Source organism: Nomascus leucogenys, chromosome 14, assembly GCF_006542625.1.
Source record: "Nomascus leucogenys isolate Asia chromosome 14, Asia_NLE_v1, whole genome shotgun sequence".
Taxonomy (NCBI): Eukaryota; Metazoa; Chordata; class Mammalia; order Primates; family Hylobatidae; genus Nomascus; species Nomascus leucogenys.
This window is the reverse complement of record NC_044394.1, coordinates 68,770,225-68,790,079: the sequence shown is the minus strand read 5'-3', so window position 1 is coordinate 68,790,079 and position 19,855 is coordinate 68,770,225. Positions and strand designations below refer to the sequence as shown.

General features: G+C 37.4%; 1 protein-coding gene and 1 pseudogene across 1 annotated transcript in view; one reads left to right on the top strand and one right to left on the bottom strand.

Moving 5' to 3' along the window:
• The window catches only part of DNAH6 (dynein axonemal heavy chain 6), a 354,720-nt gene that overhangs the window by 30,724 nt on the left and 304,141 nt on the right, over positions 1–19,855 (bottom strand). Inside the window, exons 65-68 of the mRNA XM_030828117.1 lie at positions 8,120–8,280; positions 4,964–5,052; positions 4,013–4,159; positions 2,383–2,521 (exon numbers count right to left, since the gene is read on the bottom strand). Of these exons, the coding sequence (XP_030683977.1) occupies positions 2,383–2,521; positions 4,013–4,159; positions 4,964–5,052; positions 8,120–8,280 (536 nt within the window). The remainder of the gene's footprint in view (positions 1–2,382; positions 2,522–4,012; positions 4,160–4,963; positions 5,053–8,119; positions 8,281–19,855) is intronic.
• On the top strand, positions 11,552–12,512 carry LOC105738929 (annotated as a pseudogene).

The following is a 19,855-nucleotide window of genomic DNA, read 5'->3' as shown; positions in this document are numbered from 1 at the left end:
TGGCTAACTTTTTAAAAATACTCTCATAATAAGCAGATGTTATCATTCTTTGGCCCTCCAGAAAGTCAAGAAGCAAAATGCCTTGAGCATTCCAAAAACCTGTTGCCATGAGCTTTGTTCTTGACTAGTCTGCTTTTGCTTTGACTGGACCACTTCCATCCCTTGGTAGCCATTGCTTTGATTGTGCTTTGTTTTGAGGATTGTACTGGTAAAGCCATGTTCCATCTCCTGTTATAATTCTTCAAAGAAATGCTTCAGGATCTTGACTGCACTTGCTTAAATTTCCATTGAAAGCTTTGCTCTTGTCTGCCTCTGATCTGGATGTAAGAGTTTTGGCACCTATGGAGTGGAAAGTTTGCTCAACTTTAATTTTCAGTCAAAATTGTGTAAAATGAACCTATTGAGATGTCTATGGTGTTGGCTGTTAATTGTTGGTGTGCTTCAGTGAGGGCATGAACAAGATTAATTTTTTCTTTGCAAATTGATGTGGATGGCCTGATGCTGTGGGCTTCATCTTCAACACTGTCTTGGCCCTTCTTAAAAGTAGTTATCCATTTATAAACTGCTACTGATTTGTCTGGGGCACTGTCCTTATAAACTTTTTGTAAAGTATCAATATTTCGCCATTCTTCCACACAAGCTTCACTGTAAATTTGATGCTTGTTCTGCTTCAATTTTAGCAGAATTGATGTTACCCTAGCAAGAGCTCCTTGCAAATTGATGTCTTATCCTTCTTAGTGCCTCAAACTAGGTCCAGAAATGGAATTTTCAACACAGATTGAAGATCCAAATTTGTAAGAACTGGAACACCTCTCTTAATTTTCCCATAAAATCAGTCTTATTTACAGCAATACTTTGGGATATTTGCTGCTGAGATGTCCTGTTTCCTTCAGCGCAAATTTTTGACAGCTCTGAGACTCTTCTGACCAAGACTAGGTGCTGGCCTGGAGGGAACAGTGGATGGGTGCCACATAAAAAGAAATCGACCTGATAAAGGCTCTGCTCCCTTCATGCCAGAAACAAAAAATGTGATAAAGCTGTGGTCACCACTGCCAAGTCAAAATCTATGTCTATTCTTATGCCAGTGCCACAATGACTTGTTATAATTTTGCAGTAAGTTTTGAAATTGGGAAATGTTACTCTTTTGACTTCATTCTTTTTTTCAAGATTGTTCTTGCCATTTGAGGCCCTTCACATTTTCATATGAATTTTATAATCAGCTTATCAATTCCTGCAACATGCTAGTTGATCTGGGTGTAACAGTCTGCTGTTACACAGGGATTGCATTAAATCTATAGATCAGTCTGGCAAATTACTTTTTACCTCCACAATTACTTCCACAGCAGTAGAGACTGAGGTAACCTGAAACATCAAAGATTCTAGGAGAGGGAGAAGGAAAAGGAAAATGAGAAACAGGAAAACTCAGGGTAAGCAGAGGATACCAGACAACAATTTTGCCTACATCACCACTTTGCTAAGCAATTTTGGCCCCATTGGGATGGCTTGGGGCAGGAGTACAAAGTAACCTCCCAAATTCCAGGCCTTTCCCTATTGGTTCACTCTGCGGACTGGTCCTAATCTATTTTTACTGTTATTTTGCTGCCTTCATCTCAAACGTGTTTTAAGGTTTCATTTTATCTTTTAGGCTCTAGATCACCTGATACCCTTCTGCTGTTCTCCATTTACCTTACTTGCCAATGAAAATCATCGATTTCCTTTCTGTCCCTTTTCAGAGCTCCTCCTTCCCCCATTTCCCAGTGCAAATATCCTCTCCCTTACTACTTGAGCCCACATGGTCCAAATTGGTTCTAATTTTGGCAACAAGATCCCTATGTAGTCACAGTTAAGATTTACCAAAAATTTAATTCCTGAAGGATTTTTCCTTTTTCACAGGTATATCTGAATTAACAGGTCTCTACTAGACAATTAATGTTTAGGTTCTTTTGAATTTAAGATCATGGACTCTGGAGGCTACACTGTTTGGGTTCAAATCTTGGCCCCAGCACTTTGTAAATGGTATGCCTCAGTTTTCTCATGTGTAGCATGGTGATAATAATAGTCCTCACATTGTAAGGTTGTTATGAGGATTAAATCTGCTAATTTTTGGGAAGTGCTTAAGATAGTGCTTGGCATGTAGCAAGCACTATTTTTCCTATTATTATTATTTGAGAAAGCAGCTGTCCCATTTTCAGTGTGTGAATATTCTCATGATGTCCTTATATGTTTTTGTCACAATCTTGTCTTCACACAAGGAACATAAAAAATCATCATCACCACCGTTAAACACTGGGGGAGGACAGCATCTTTGTAAGGGCCAGGTGGGAGTAAACCAACAACTTTGTGGTACATAGATGGAAGGCCTGGCCACAAGGACGTACTCACCAGTAATGTAAATTAGTGCATCCCAGGGAATCTTTCCTTCTTTACAATAGAGGTTGAGGTTCAGTAAAGCACATTCCCTGTCACTGTCATTAAATTCATAGCAGATATTCCAACCAAGGGGGCCAAACTTCTTTCTCTCCTAAAATGAAAAATGAAAATGGTCTGAAATAAAATTTGATGAAATTAATTTTGTGTAAAATATTGGAAACTAAAAAGAAGTTTCCATTGAAATTGGGCATCCCCACACTGCAAAATCAGTAAAATCATGTGGCTCAACTTCAGCTAGGCTTTCACCAAACAGAGGAAGCACCTCTTCCTTCAATACTGGCTCCTCCCCATATTTCCAAAAGAAAATTTGCTATTACCAGAAATTTGATAGACCTGTCAAAAGAACATTTTTCCTTCAAGATAAAATAAAGCATTTTCTCATCAAAGTAGGAAAAAAAAATTCACCTACAATCTTTTGGCATAAAAATACTGACCCTGTAATCATCCATCTGGTGGAGAGAGCTACTCCCTACTGTTTTAAAGAGTCTGTCCATGACTCTTCAGTTGTGCCACACACAGAATCATATTTTTTGTTTCATGGCATACCATCATGAAATCCTCCCCCAACTTCCTTTGTTATCTCCCTATCCTACCTTAATTTCTTAAATTTGAAACTGATAATTATGCCATAAGTTTGATTCCAAGTTCCCAGCTCTTGATCTCAAAATTTTCCTAAAGCTTAAACTACCTCCTCATCTCAGCTGCTTTTGTTAGCGGAACAAGGGCCTCACCCAGAACCTCTGATCCCAACCTGTCAGACCTCCTCTAAGACCTTTTAACCTATTTATCTTATATCTGGCATCTTTTCTTTTCTTTTTGTTTTTTTGAGACAGAGTCTTTCTCTGTTACCCAGGCTAGAGTGCAGTGGCACGATCGCTGTTCATTCAGCCTTGACCTCCCAGGCTCAAGCAATCCTCCCACCTCAGCCTCCTGAGTAGCTGGGACTACAGGTGTGTGCCACCATGCCTGGCTATTTTTTAAAACTTTTGTAGAGATGGGGTTTCTCTGTGTTGTCCAGACTGGTCTTGAACTCCTGGGCTCAAGCAAACTGCCCATGTTGGCTTCCCAAAATGTTGGGATTACAAGGATGAGCCACTGTGCACAGTCTGATTTATTGTTTCTTTCTTTCTTTCTTTCTTTCTTTCTTTCTTTCTTTCTTTCTTTCTTTCTTCTCTTTCTTCTTTCTTTCTTTCTTTCTTTCTTTCTTTCTTTCTTTCTTTCTTTCTTTCTTTCTTTCTTTCTCTGTAGACCACATATGTTTGAAAACTGGGAAGCTAATATAGTAAATATGCCACCTACGAGGAAATCTATTTTGTGCTTGTCGAACTGAATTGAACCTACAGCATTCATCCAATTGATGGTATTCTGTAGGCAGATCAGATGAGAGGTGAGAGCTGAAGCTGTGAAATACGGAGGCAAGGGGAGTATAGAGACTGAATGAAAACAACTTGGGTTCAGACTCAGAATGGGGCCCTCAACATTTCACAATGACATTTACAAGCTTTCACTTAATTATTACTATTTATTTATTTATTTCATAACACACTTCCTTGTTGCTATTAAAAAGCAGAGTTGAGTGTACCTGAATAATTGCATGGAAGAAACAAATGCCAAATATTATTTGTCTCCATTTTTTTCCAAGTATATTTTCTTCAAAAAACGAAGGTGTCATTTCAGTAAATGCTCGTCTGATATTTGCACGTAAGCCTTTTGGAGGCTCATTGGTCACCTGGATTTAGATAGAATATATGTGGCAGAGACAGTGATTTTATAGATTTGCATTATTTCTGAATAACACACATAGACGGAAGCCATTGAAATGATGTAGATAGCTGATGTTCATGGGGAGGTGGGGACCATTCCTGGCATGTTCGAACCTGCTTTGTATCTTGCTCAGGCACAGCCCAGGGAGAATAGGGAATGGCAGGATTCTCAGACCTACAGTGGTTGAACCACATGACAAGAACCTCAGACACTTCCATTTAGTGTCCATTTTTTCTAAACACAGGTCAGAAAGCATGCTCAGGGTTTCCTCATTGAATTTTGCATCATCCCGACATAGGGCATTGTTCCATAGTTTGTCCCCATGATGTCCCATGACATGGGACAGGGAGGGAAGAAGCACCTCTTGTTCCTCATATGCAGAGGCTTGCCACAGATCATAAACTTCCAGCACTGAAATCCAGCAGCCATACTAGTATGGCTTGTAGGCCTTCCTGTCTCTCAAATGCCGAAACATTCCCTTAACAGTGGAAGGGGTTCTCTTCTCATCACTCTGTACCCTTAACATTTTCTTGTGAGGGTGACAGCTGGGAGAGCTGAATGAACCATAGGACTAGAATATGCAAGGATGGGGATGGGAAATCGTTTCTCTGCTTGTTATAGGTGAAAAGATAACTGACTTCACCTCTCCATGCTGGTCACACAGAAAACCTCCACATGCTTCTGTGCAGGCTCTGATCTCCTGGGAGGCACTGGGTGAATATTCTGAAACCAACCATTTCACATTGTTCCAACCATATGCATACATTACCTTGACAGAATTTTGAAGAACTGTAACAGGAAATGTATTACTAGGCATGGAGCTTAAAAAAAGTCGAAAAGTGTCCTTGATAGCACTCTCTGTTTAAAACAAAGATAAAACAACAAAAAAGGAAAATGTTTAGTTGGTAGTAGCACTTTTCTATAAGAAATGATTATTCTAGAGAAGGAAAAAATGCTATAAGCTTTGTTTAAAGACCTAATTAGTCTATTACAAGTGTATTGTAAACTGTTTCAAAATGGGAGTGAGATGCATTGTTTTAGAAACTTCATGTTAGGAAGAATCGGCAGTCTAGAAGCAGGCACATTTGGGTAAATAAATTAGGAACACGTTAATTTTTAATACTTGCTGAACTATTAAGGGCCTTATCTTTGAAATGGGAAACATTTTCAGTTGAAAAAGAGGGCAGTTATTGCCCATGTATTATTCTCATGAGGATTTTTTGAACGTTCAGTTTAACACAAGTTGCATGAAAATGGCCAAAAAGCCCTACTGAGAAAAGAATTCTCCCCTCAGCAGAAAAGTTGCAAAGGAAACAAGGGAGCAAGGATATGGAGAGACCCCATGTGTGGCATTAGCATGTTAAGTCAATGCACTTACTTTCTGAGCTATGGACAGAGGACCCAAGAAAGAATGAGCTCCACTGTAGGTTCAAAAGGCCAAAGTAAAGTTGGAAAAATCATTGTTCCCATCACAGGAATACACAGGCATCATCCAAGGACAACTTCCTTGGCATTGGTTTTTAAGTACATTATGCTGTTTCTCAAACATGCTAGGCTGGCTCCCTCACTAGGGCCTTTGCACTGGCTGTTCCCTCAGATTCCCTCACTTTCTTCATGTCTTGGTCAAATATCACCTTCTCAAAGAGGACTACTCAGATTAAACCACTTAAAATTGCTATCTTCCTTGCTCCCTACTCACATCCCATCTCAATCTTTCTGATTCTCCTTACCTTACTCTCCTTTTTATTTTTTCCGAAGCACAACCATGTTCTAACACAACGTATATGTTACTTATTTACCATGTGGTTAATTCATTGTCTGTCTCCCCCCAACTAGAATGGAAACTCTATGAGGACAAATATCTGTGGTTGTTTTGTTCATCAACATATCCTAGAACAATATATTGTACATAGTAGGTCCTTAATTATTTATGGAATGAATGACAGCAAATCAAAGCTGATTTCATGCTTCTTGGTTTGGTAATCTAATTTCACAAGCCACATTAAATAGCCCAAATTAAAAGTTAGTTCTACCAAATTCTAGAGCAACATTAGCACTGCTTGCATAGTAAAAACTATTAGGCAAAGAAGTCAAACAACAACCAAAGTCTTAGGGCCAATGATTTCAGTAACCAAAAAAACCAAGGAAAGAAGAAGGCCAGGTTTGGAGAAGGATTTTTTCCATACTTTTGTTCTTATAATTGCAAAAGCACCAAGCTTCTTAACTTTCATAGACATCATAGTATTTTAGGGCTGGACTAGAAGAGCATCTTAGAAATCATCTTAGTACAGGACTTTTCATGATGATGTCATGTAGTCATTTTATAGCTGGGGAAACTGGCCCAGAAAACAGATATGACATGCACAGTCAGGAAGTGGTGGGGCAGAACCCTACAGAGGTGTTAGGATTTCAAGTTCTGAGGTTTTGTTTGTTTGTTTTTTTTTTTTCTTTTTCTTCCTTTTGTATTTTCAGCTTATTATCTGAATGTATTTTATTTCCTACTTGTTCAAGTTAAACATCAGAACTTAAATGGTTAGGTGATAAATGATTATAGCAAGCGCCAGAAGAGGATTTTTTCTATCCACTTAAGTTTAGTAAGCACTTAAAATACACAAACAACTTCAGCTGGCTTCATTAGCCAATCCAGTCTCCTTGAAGAACTGGCAAATGTTCTTGTCCTAGTTATAGTGAAACTGAATGGCATCTCCATATTCTGGAGGCTCATGTAGTACCACCACAGTAAATTGCTTGTTTGATGCCTCTCTAGCATTTTTTTCTTAATTATATTCCTAATCACTGGGGACCCCTGACCAGTACTGAAGACCTCCTTGTCATTTCTCTTTAATTATTTAAGTAGAAATAAGCCACAGGCCCAGCAGGAAGCAGGCCATCTCTTATTTGACTGCAAAAGAGTGGAAATAGTGGAGATTCTGAATGGTGGATAAAATTGAGTCCTTACCTTTGTCAGAAGCAGCCTGCAGAAGGCTTGTGGGTGAGGGCAGAGGGCCAGGAAGTGAAGGGCTTTTAGGGGAAGGCTTCTAAACCCTGAGCTGGCTCAGTGACCAGTGCAGACTGGGGACTCTGTAAAGGAGCAGCTCTTCACCTTAATAAGCAGCACTAAATAAAGTGATTTGCAAGATCATCTGCAGAGCTCTCACCTTTCCAGAAAGCTTTCTGTAGGGAGGGCACAAATAAAGGCCTCAGAGAAAGGGCTCTCTCTGGATATGCTTGCCTGGAGGTTCTCCCCCAGGGCTTCACAGCAGAGTGATAGAGTGGGACCCACACAACTTGTTACCAATAAAATAGTTCCTGAGGTTTTGGTTATTTTTATAGTAACACTTTAAAATGAGTAGATTCTAATTCCACTTCCTCTCTTTGCAGCCCATTACACTTTCTTGAGTAGGCAAAAAAGTGGTGAGATAAAACTAGTGCTAGCAACTATGAGTAATGCTGGGCACGCCCATGGGTTGGGTGTGGCTCTGAGGCACATGTAAAGGTTAGTTGCCATGCAGGTTACAGAAGATAAAAGGTGGTAAAACACTACTCTAAGGGAATTGGTGGTAATTCTGTTCCTTTACATTTCTCATTTTATAGGGAAGGATTTAATTTCCTTTGTTTGTCCTAAGTATATTTTTCTTTTCATTATGCCTATAAGTAATATATTTCAAATTTAAATGACCTCTCATAGAAGGCAATAAGAAACAGAAATGATCCAGTGGACCCTAGCCTCAACTTGGAATTCTGAAGGCCTTTTATCAAACCCTGGTTGTGTAAATTAGCTAAATCTGTCTAGGCCTCAAATTTCTCCTCTTTCATATATGGAAACACAGTGCCTACAATAATGAATTACTATAAGGAATGAATTCAACAAGAAAAGGTTACATAAAAATGTTATTATTATGCAAGGGCTATATGCTCAACATACCTGGATCTGTGAAGGTTTTAATGAGCTCTTCCATTGCCAACATCCAAGAAACAGCAAGATGGCAATTTTGCAAAAATACCCAGTTTCCTGATTTCATTGCATCCTTGATCATTTTTTCAGCAATAGGTCCTTGTCCTTGACCCAGTGAAATTGACTGCACCCTGAATTGAACAGCAAGAACACAATATCATCTTATGCTATTTTAAAGCAAAATCAATATAAAGAAATGTAAATACAGTAGACTCTTGCTTAGGATATATAAACATTTTGAATCTTCATTCCAACAGGAGTGCAAATATGTTTTCCTTATTTCTTGTTTTTAAAAATATTTTTACCATGACCCACACAGAAAAGTGCAAAAACCGAATATACAGCTCTGCAAATGATCACAAATCAATACCTGTGGTTGAGAAGAGACCTGTGCTGATACACTAGAGACATTTCTCTCATGCCTCTCTCCACCGCAATGATTTCCCCTTCCTTTTTCCCACAGGTAATCATTATCCTAACTTCTAACAATACTATAGATCACTTTTTAAACACTTAAAAAATTAAAGTCTAACATATATACAGAAAAATACATATTATTAGTGTGTGGCTCAATGAATTCTCACAATGCAAATGTGCACATGTACCACTACCTAGGTCAAAAAACAGTACCCCTCCTTATCCCAAAAGGCAAAAACAATTTTGAATCCTAACGCCATTGATTAATCACACAACATCTGTGAAAGCCAATGTGGGAAACTAGCTACAACTAAGAAACCTGTGCAAAGTATTGGCTCTCTGAAAGAACCCAGAAACAAAGCCAATGAACTATACAAAACATACACCACAGTCAAGCCCTCAAAGGAAAACAGGAATACAAAAATAAAAAGCCTCAACGAAATGACAGAAACTTGAAAATGATAAACACTAGCCCCCTTGGATAATTAGGAATCAGCACAAGAATTCTGGCAATTCAAAAAATCAGTGTTTCCTTACCTCTAAAATATTGCAATGTATCCAACCAGATTGAAATGTCTGAAATGACAGACATAGAATTCAGAATCTGGATGGCAATGAAACTCAATGAGATCTAAGAGAAAGTTGAAATCCAGTCCAAAGAAGCCAGTAAAATGATCCGAGAGTTGAAAGATGACATAGCTATATGAAGAAAAAACAAAACTGAACTCCTGGAATTGAAAAATTCACTACAGGAATTTCAAAATACAATTGGAAGCATTAACAACATACTAGGCCAAGTCAAAAAAGAATTTCAGAGCTCAAAGACTGTCCCTCAAAACAACTCAGTTAGGCAAAAATAAAGAAAAAAGAATTTAAAAAATGGACAAAGCCTATGAGAAATATGAGATTATGCAAATAGATAAAACCTATGCCATGCTGGCATTCCTGAGAGAGGAGAAAAGGTAAACAACTAGGGTAACATATTTGAGAATACAGTCCATGAAAGTTTTAAGTTTTGCCAATATTGCTAGGGAGGTTGACATGCAATTTCAAGAAATTCAGAGAAACCCTGGGAGATACTATATAAGATGACCATCCCCAAGACACATAGTCATCAAACTTTCCATGATCAATGTGAAAAAAAAAATTCTTAAAGGCAGCTAGAGGAAAAGGTCAGATCACTTACAAAGGTCATCCTATCAGGCTAACAGCAGACTTCTCAGCAAAAACATTACAAGCCAGAAGAGATAACAGAACTATATTCAGCATTCTTAAAGAAAAGAAATTCCAACCAACAATTTCATATCCTGTCAGACTAAGCTTCATAAGCAAAGGAGAAATAAAAGCTTTTCCAGATAGGCAATTGCTAAGGCAATTCTTTACCACTAGACCAGCATTACAAAAGATTCATAAAAGAGCTCTAAACATGGAAATGAAGGAGTGATGCCCGCTACCACAAAGACACACTTAAGTCCAGAGCCCATAGACTCTATAAAGCAACTACACAATCAAGACTACAAAGCAACCAGCTAAAAACATCACAATAGGATCAAAACCTTACATATCAATATTAACCTTGGATATAAGTGGTCTAAACACCCCATTTAACAGGCACAGAGTAGCAAGTTGGATAAAAAAATAAGACCCAACCATCTATCTTCAAGAGACCCATTTCTCATGTAACAAAACCAATAGGCTCAAAGTAAAGGGGTGGAGAAAGATCTATCATGCAAAAGGAAAACAAGAGAAGAGGAAGTGACTATACTTATATTGTAGAAATAAGACTAAATTGACAACAGTAACAAAGGACAAAGTAGGGCATTACCTAACGGTAATGGGTTGAATTCAACAAAAAGACTTAACTATCCTAAATATAGATGCACCCAACATTGGAATACCAAGATTCATAAAACAACTACTTCAAGACCTACAAAAAGACTTGGAAAGCCACATCATAATAGTGGGGGTACTTCAACATCCCACTGACAGTATTAGACAGATCATTGTGGCAGAAAACTAACAAAAAAATTCTGGACACAAATTAGACACTTAATCAATTGGATCTAAGAGCTATCTACAGAATACTCCACCCATCAACCACAGAATATACATTTTTTTCATCTGTATATGGAACATAGTCTAAGATCAACCACATGCTCAACCATAATAGATTTGATAGATTCAAAAAGATCAAAATCATACCAAGCATACTCTCAGACAACAGTGGAATTAAAATATAAATCAATACCAAGATCTCTCAAAACCACACAATTACATGGAAACTAAACAACTTTATTCTGAGTGACTTTTGGGTAAACAACATATTAAGGCAGAAATAAATCACTTCTTTGAAACAAATGAAAAGAGAGACACAATATGCTGAAATCTCTGGGATGCAGCAAAAGCAGTGTTTTTACAGTGTGTCTGGGTGCAGTGCCTGTAATCCCAGCACTTTGGGAGGCTGAGGTGGAGGGCGCTTGAACTCAGTTTGAGATCATCTTGGACAACCTGGCAAAACCCTGTCTCTACAAAAAATACAGAAATTAACCAGGCATAGTGGTGTGTGCCTGTAGTCCCAGCTACTTGGGAGGTACAGGAGGGAGGATCACCTGACCCTGGGGAGGTTGAGGCTGCAGTGAGCCATGATCACTCCACCACAGTATGGCCTGGGCAACAGAGTGAGACCCTGTCTCAAAAAAAAAAAGCTTATAGTGCTAAATTCCTACATTGAGAATTAGATTCACGATCTAATATTGCAATTAGATGAACTAGAAAAACAAGAATAAACAAATCCTGAATTTAGCAGAAGAAAAAGAATAACTAAAATCAGAGCAGAACTAAATGAAATTGGGACCCTAATATCCATAGAAAGAATTAATAAAGCCAGGTGCTGGAGCCACTGCCACCAAGTCCAGATCTCATTGCCGCATGCCCCCAATGCCCAACGGATGTGCATTCCTGATTCCTTTTGGTTCCAAGTCCAATATGGCAACTCTCAAGGATCAGCTGATTCATAATCTTCTACAGGAAGAAGAGACCCCCCCAGGATAAGATTATAGTTGTTGGGGTTGGTTATATATAGTTAACAAGTCCACAAAGGATTTGGTAGATGAACTTGCTCTTGTTGATGTCATGGAAGATAAACTGAAGGGAGAGATGATGGATCTCCAACATGGCAGCCTTTTTCTTAGAACACCAAAGATTGTCTCTGGCAAAGACTGTAATGTAACTGCAAACTCCAAGCTGGTCATTATCACTGCTTGGGTACGTGAGCAAGAGGGAGAAAGCCGTCTTAATTTGGTCCAGCCTAATGTGAACACCTTTAAATTCATCATTCCTAATGTTGTAAAATACAGCCCGAACTGCAATTTGCTTATTATTTCAAATCCAGTGGATATCTTGACCTATGTGGCTTGGAAGATAAGTGGCTTCCCCAAAAACCGTGTTATTGGAAGTGGTTGCAATCTGGATTCAGCCCGATTCCGTTACCTGATGGGGGAAGGGCTGGGAGTTCACCCATTAAGCTGTCATGGGTGGGTCCTTGGGGAACATGGAGATTCCAGTGTGCCTGTATGGAGTGGAGGGAATGTTGCTGATGAAGATTCTGCACCCAGATTTAGGGACGGATACAGATAAGTAACAGTGGAAACAGGTTCACAAGTAGGTGGTTGAGAGTGCTTATGAGATGATCAAACTCAAAGGCTGGGACACTGGACCCTCTGTGGCAGATTTGGCAGAAAGTATAATGAAGAATCTTAGGCGGGTGCACCTAATTTCCACCATGATTAAGGGTCTCTATGGAATAAAGGATAATGTCTTCCTTAATGTTCCTTGCATTTTGGGACAGAATGGAATCTCAGACCTTGTGAAGGTGACTCTGACTCCTGAGGAAGAGACCTGTTTGAAGAAGAATGCAGTTATGCTTTGGGGAATCCAAAAAGACCTGCAATTTTATTTATTTATTTATTTATTTTTTATTATACTTTAAGTTCTAGGGTACATGTGCACAACGTGCAGGTTTGTTACATATGTATACATGTGCCATGTTGGTGTGCTGCACCCATTAACTCGTCATTTACATTGGGTATATCTCCTAATGCTTTCCCTCTCCCCTCCCCCCACCCCACAACAGGCCCCGGTATGTGATGTTTCCCTTTCTGTGTCCAAGTATTCTCATTGTTCAATTCCCACCTATGAGTGAGAACATGTAGTGTTTGGTTTTTTGTCCTTGCAACAGTTTGCTGAGAATGATGGTTTCCAGCTTCATCCATGTCCCTACAAAGGACATGAACTCATCTTTTTATATGGCTGCATAGTATTCCATGGTGTATATGTGCGACATTTTCTTAATCCAGTCTATCACTGATGGACATTTGGGTTGGTTCCAAGTCTTTGCTATTGTGAATAGTGCCGCAATAAACATACATGTGCGTGTGTCTTTATAGCAGCATGATTTATAATCCTTTGGGTATATACCCAGTAATGGTATGACTGGGTCAAATGGTATCATTAAAAAGTCAGGAAACAACAGGTGCTGGAGAGGATGTGGAGAAATAGGAACACTTTTACACTGTTGGTGGGACTGTGAACTAGTTCAACCATTGTGGAAGACAGTGTGGTGATTCCTCAAGGATCTAGAACTAGAAGATCTGCAATTTTAACGTCTTCTGATGTCAGACCATTTCACTGTCTAGGCTACAATAGGATTTTAGTTGGAGGTTGTGCATGTTGTCCTTTTTATCTGATCTGTGATCAAAGCAGTAATATTTTAAGATGCACTGGGAAAAACATCAATTCCTGAAGTTGGACATAGGAATGGTTTGTAAAATCCTACAGCTATATCCTGATGCTAGATGGTACTAATCTTGTGTAGTCCTAAACTGGTCAGTGTGAAATAGTTCTACCACCTCTGAGGCCCCACTGCCAATGCTGCACATGCTGCAGTTGCCCCTTGAGCCAGATGGATGTTTACTGTGTCTTACATAACTTCCTGGCTCCTTCACTGGACATTCGTAGTCCAATATTCTTTCCCAATCAGTCACATCCTGGGATCCAGTGTATAAATCCAATATCGTATGTCTTGTGCATAATTGTTCCAAAGGATCTCATTTTGTGATCTATATATGTCAGTAGTGTACATTACCATATAATGTAAAAGATCTACATATAAACAATACAACCAACTATCCAAGTGTCATACCAACTAAAACCCCCAATAAACCTTGAACAGTGAAAAAAAAAGAATTAATAAAACCAACAGTTTGTTTTTTGAAAGGATAAACAAGATTGATAGACCACTAACTATATTAACAAAGAAAAAAGAGAGAAGATCCAAATAAACACAATCAGAAATGACAAAGGTGATATCACAACCAATCCTACAGAAATACAAAAGATCCTCAGAGACTATTATTAATGACTCTATGCACAGAAACATGAAAAGTCTAGAGGAAATGGATCAATTTCTGGAGACACACCACCTCCCAAGATTGAACCAGGAAAAAACAGAAATCCTGAACAGACCAATAATGAGTAATGAAATTGAACTGGGAATAAAAATCCTACCAAGCAAAGCCCTGGACCAGAAAGATTCACAGTGGAATTCTACCAGATATACAAAGAATAGCTGGTACCAATCCTACTGAAACTATTCCATAAAATCAAAAAGGAAGGACTCCTCCCTAACTCATTCTGTGAAGTCAGCATCATCCTGATACCAATATCTGGCACAGACACAACAAAAATGAAAATGTCAGGCCAATAGCTATGATGAACATAGATGCGAAAATTCTCAACAAAATACTAGGAAAGTGAATCCAGCAGCATATTAAAAAGTTAATTCACCATGACCAAGTAGGCTTCATTCCTGGGATGCAATGTTGGTTCAACATACACAAATCAGCAAATGTGACTCACCACAAAAACTGAATTAAAATAAAAAAGCATATGATCTTCTCAATAGACACAGAAAACGCTTTTGATAAAATCCAACATTTCTTCATGACAAAAATTATTAAAAAAGAAACTAGGCATTGAAGGGACATACTTCAAAATATTAAGAATCACCTATGACAAATCCACAGCCAACATCATACTGAATGGGCAAAAGCTGGAACCATTCTCCTTGAGAACTGGAACAAGACAAGGATTCCTACTCTCATCCCTCCTTTTCAACATAGTACTGGAAATCATAGCCAAAGCAATCAGGCAAGAGAAAAAAATAAAAGACATCCAAATAGGAAAAGAAGAACTCAAACAATCTTTCTTCTCCAACCATTTGATTTTATAACTAGAAAACTGATAAATGTCTTCAGTAAGTTTAAGGATATAAAATCAATGCACAAAAATCAATAGCACTTCTATACAACAATATTTAAACTGAGAGCTAAATCAAGAAAGGAATGCCACTTACAATAGCCACAAAAAGAATAATACATATAACCAAGGAGGTGAAAGATCTCTACAAGGAGAACTGCAAAATATCACCAGAAGAAATCATAAATGACACAAACAAATGGAAAAACATTCTATGCTAATTCACTTGAAGAATCAATACTGTTAAAATGACCATACTGCTCAAAGCAATATACAAATTCAACACTATTCCTATCAAACTACCCATATCATTGCAAAACTATTCTAAAATTCATATATAACCAAAAAAGAATCTGAATGGCCAAAGCAATCCTGTGTAAAAAGAACAAAGCTGGGGCATTATATTACCCAACTCCAAATCGTACTATAAGGCTACAGTAACCAATGCAGCATGGTACTGGTACAAAAATAGACACACAGACCAATAGAACAGAATAGAGACCCCAGAAATAAAGCTGCACACCTACAGTCATCTCATCTTTGACAAAGTTGACACTAATAAGCAATGGGGAAAAGATTTTCTGTTTAATAAATGGTGTTAGGACAGCTGACTAGCTATATGAAGAAGAACGAAACTGGACTCTTATGTTTCACTATATAGCAAAATTAACTCCAGATGGATTAAAGATTAAAATGTAAGACCTCAAACTATAAAAATCTTAGAAGATAACCTAGGAAACATCATTTTAGACATCAGCCTTGGAAAAGAATTCATGATTAAGTCCTCCAAAGCAATTGCAACAAAACCAAAAATTGATATATGGGACCAAATTAAGTGGAAGACCTTTTGTGCAGAAAAAGAAACTATCAACAGGGTAAACACAATGGGAGAAAATATGTATCTGAAAAAGTCTAATATTCAGAATCCGTAAGAAAGTTAATTCAACAAGCAAAAAACAACTCCATTAAAAAGTGGACAAAAGATATGAATAGACACTTCTCAAAAGAAGGTGTCCAAAAGCATATAAAAATTCTCAACATCACTAATCATTACAGAAGTGCAAATAAAAACCACAATGAGATACCATTTCACACCAGTCAGAATGGCTATTATTAAAGAGTCAAAAATTAACAGATGCTAGTGAGGCTGCATTGAAAACGGAACACTTATACACTGTTGGTGTATAAACTGTGCATTCGTTCACAATGTAAACTAATTCAGCCACTTTAAAAAGCAGTTTGGAGATTTATGAAAGAACTTAAAACAATTACCATTCAATCCACCATTCCCATTAATCAGTATATATCCAAAGGAAAATCAATTGTTCTAAGAAGACACATGCACTTGCAGTATTCACAATAGCAAAGATTCACAATAGCAAAGATATTCAATCAACCTAGATTCTGTCACCATGGTGGAGTGGATAAAGAAAATGTGGTACTATAAACCATGGAATATGATGCAACCACATAAAGGAATATAATCAGGTCCTTTGCAGCAACATGAATGCAGCTGGAGGTCATTTATATTATAACTAAATTAACGCAGAGACAGAAAACCAAATACTGCATGTTCTCATTTATAAGGGGAAACTAAACAATGGGTACACATGGACATAAAGATTGGAAAAACGGACACTGGAGACTACCAGATAGGGGAGGAAGAGAGGGTTGAAAAACTAACTATTGGGTATTATGCTCACTACTTTGGTGATAGGATCATTTGTATCCAAACTTCAGCAACATGCAATATACACATGTTAAGAAACCTGAATCTAAAGTAAAAGTTGAAGTTTTAAAAAATGAATAAAGTATTTTCTAATTTCCCTTGTGATTTCTTAAAAGTGTATCATTTTATTTCCATATATTTGTGAATTGTCCATATTTCCTTCTGTTATTTATTTCTAATTTTATTCCTTTAGTGTTTGAAAGGATGCTTTTTATGGCTCAATCTTTTTAAGTTTATTGAGACTTGTTTTGTGGCCTGATGTATAAACTATCCAGGAGAATGTACTATGTGTACTTGAGAAGAATGTTTATTCTGATATTGTTGGGTACAGTGTTCTATACATGTCTGCCAAATCTATTAATATTAGTTTTAATGTTGTTGAAGTCTTCTGTTACCTTATTTATTTTTCATAATTGTTCTATCCCTTATTAAAGATGGGACGTTGAAATTTCCAACTGTTTTCATTGAACTATTTCTGCCTTCAATTCTATCAGTTTTTAATTTATGTATTTTGGGACTTGGTTGTTAGGTGCATATGTATTTACAATTGTTATGTCTTTTTGATGATTGTCTTATCATTAAATTATATCCTTGTCTTTTGTAACAACTTTTGTCTTGAAGTCTATTTTTTTTTTCCTGATATTACAGCCACTTCAGCTCTTTTAGTCACTGGTTGGATCTAACGTGAATCTCTTGTAGGCAGCATGTAATTGAATTGTGTGTGTGTGTGTGTGTGTGTGTGTGTTTGAAATCCATTCTGCCAATCTCTGTCTTTAAATTGGAGACTTTAATCCATTTGCATTTAATATAATTACTAATAAGGAAGAATTTACTTCTCTGATTTTTTTACATGTCATATCCTTTTTGTTCCTCAATTCCTCAATCACTGCCTTCTTTTTGTTAGTTAGATATTGATTTTGATTCTCTGCTCATTTCTTTTACTATATTTTATATATTTTTAGTTGTTTTTATAGTGATCATGTCATGGACTACAATTAACATTTGAATTCATACAAATTTAAATTTGAAATAATACCAATTTAGTTTCAGTTGTATACAAAATTTGCTACTACATAGCTCTGCCCTCTCTTGTGTTGTTATTGTGTCACAAACTATATTTTTATACATTGCATGATCACCAACATATATTTATAATTATTGCTTTATGCTTTTGCCTTTTTAATTATATACAAAATGAAAAGAGAAATTATAAGCCAAAAGTATATTCTTAGTGACATATATTTACCTATGTAGTTACGCTTACTTGGGTTATTTATTTCTTTGTGTGAATTCAATTTACTGTCTAGTGTCCTTTCATTTTAGTCTGAACAACTCCTTTTAGTATTTCTTGTAGGGCAGTTCTACTAGTGACAGACCTTTTCAGTTTTTGTTTATCTGGGAATATCTTAAATTTTTCTTTATTTTTGAAGGATAATTTTGCCAGATGTAGAATTCTTGGTTAACAGTCCCTCTTTCCCCCACAGCACTTTGAATATGCCATTCCATTACCTCTGACATCATGGATTCTGATGAGAATCAGCCATTAATTTTACTGAGAATCTCTTATTTGTTAAAATTCACTTCTCTCTTGCTGCTTTCAGGATTATTTCTTTGTCTTGTCTTTTGATAGTTTGATTATAGCATGTCTTGGTATAGCTCTCTTTGAGTTTATCCTACTTAGAATTCATTAAGGTCTTTGGATGTGTAGATTCACACCTTTCATCAATTTGGGAAGTATGGAACATTATTTCTTCAAATATTCTTTCTTTCCCCTTCTCTCTCCTCTTCTCAGATTTCCATTAGTGTATGTTGGTATGGTCGATGGTATCTCTCAGGTATCTTAGGTTCTGTTAACTTCTTTTTTTTTTTTTTGAGACTGAGATTCATTCTTGTTGCCCAGGCTAGAGTGCAATGGTGCAATCTCAGCTCACTGCAAACTCTGCCTCCCAGGTTCAAGAAATTCTCCTGCCTCAGTCTCCTGAGTATCTGGGATTATAGGCATATACCACTACACCTGGCAAATTTTGTACTTTTAGTAGAGACAGGATTTCTCCATGTTGGGCAAGCTGGTCTCAAACTCCCGACCTCTGGTGATCCACCTACCTTGGCCTCCCAAAGTACTGGGATTACAGGTGTGAGCCACCGTGCCTGGCCCACCTTTTTTTTTTTTTTGACACAGGATCTTGCTCTGCCACATAGGCTACGGTGCAGTGGCATGATCTTAGATCACTGGAGCCTCAAACTCCTGGGCTCAAGCAATCTTCCTGCCTCAGCCTCCCAAGTAGCTGGGACTACAGGCACATGCCACCATGCCAGGCTAATTATTATTATTATTATTTTTTTGTAGAGGCAGGGTCTTGCCTTGTTGCCTAGGCTGGTCTGTAACTCCTAGCTTCACATGATCCTCCACCTTGGCCTCCTACAGTGCTGGGGTTACAGGTGTGAGCCACTACACCTGGCAGGTTCTGTTTGTATTTTTTTATTTTTGCTCATCAAATTGAGTAATCTCAATAGACCTATCTGCATGTTCATGATTTTTTCTTCTGTTTCTTAACATCTATTGTTGTATCCCTTTTGTAAATTTTTTATTTTAATTATTGTACTTTTTACCTCCAAAATTTCTACTTGGTTACTTTTAATAAATTCTATCTAATTGATATTCTCTATTTTGGTGAGGCATCATTCTCATGTTTTCCTTTAGTTATTTGTTCATGTTTCCTTTAACTGCATGAGCATATTTAAAATATTTGACTTAAGGTTTTTGTCTAGTAAGCCCAATGTCTGGCATTCATTAGGGTCAGTTTTTATTGTTTTTGAATGGGTCATAATTTCTTATGTCTTTGGATGCTTTGTATTTTTTGTTGTTGAAAAGCAGACATTTAGAATATTATAATGTCACAACTCTGGAAATTAGACTGTCCCCACTTCCCAGTGTTTCTTGTTGCTGTCTTTGGTTTGTTTAAAGACTTTTATAAAATAATTTTGTAAGGTCAGTATTCTTTGTTGTATGTCTCTATTCAATTAGTTTAGTGTTCAGCTAGTAATTCAACAGAGATTTCATTAAATGTCTGAAACAACAAAAATTTCCAGGTTTTGCAGATGGGCTCTGTGTGTGCCTTGGGGTATGACTTCAACACTCATCTGGGCAGTTTACAAACCTGCGTTAGCCTTCACTTCCTGGTTGGGCCAAGCCTGAAGGTTAGCCAGAGGTTAGAGCTTAGTTCCTTCTCATGTCTTTTGTGAGT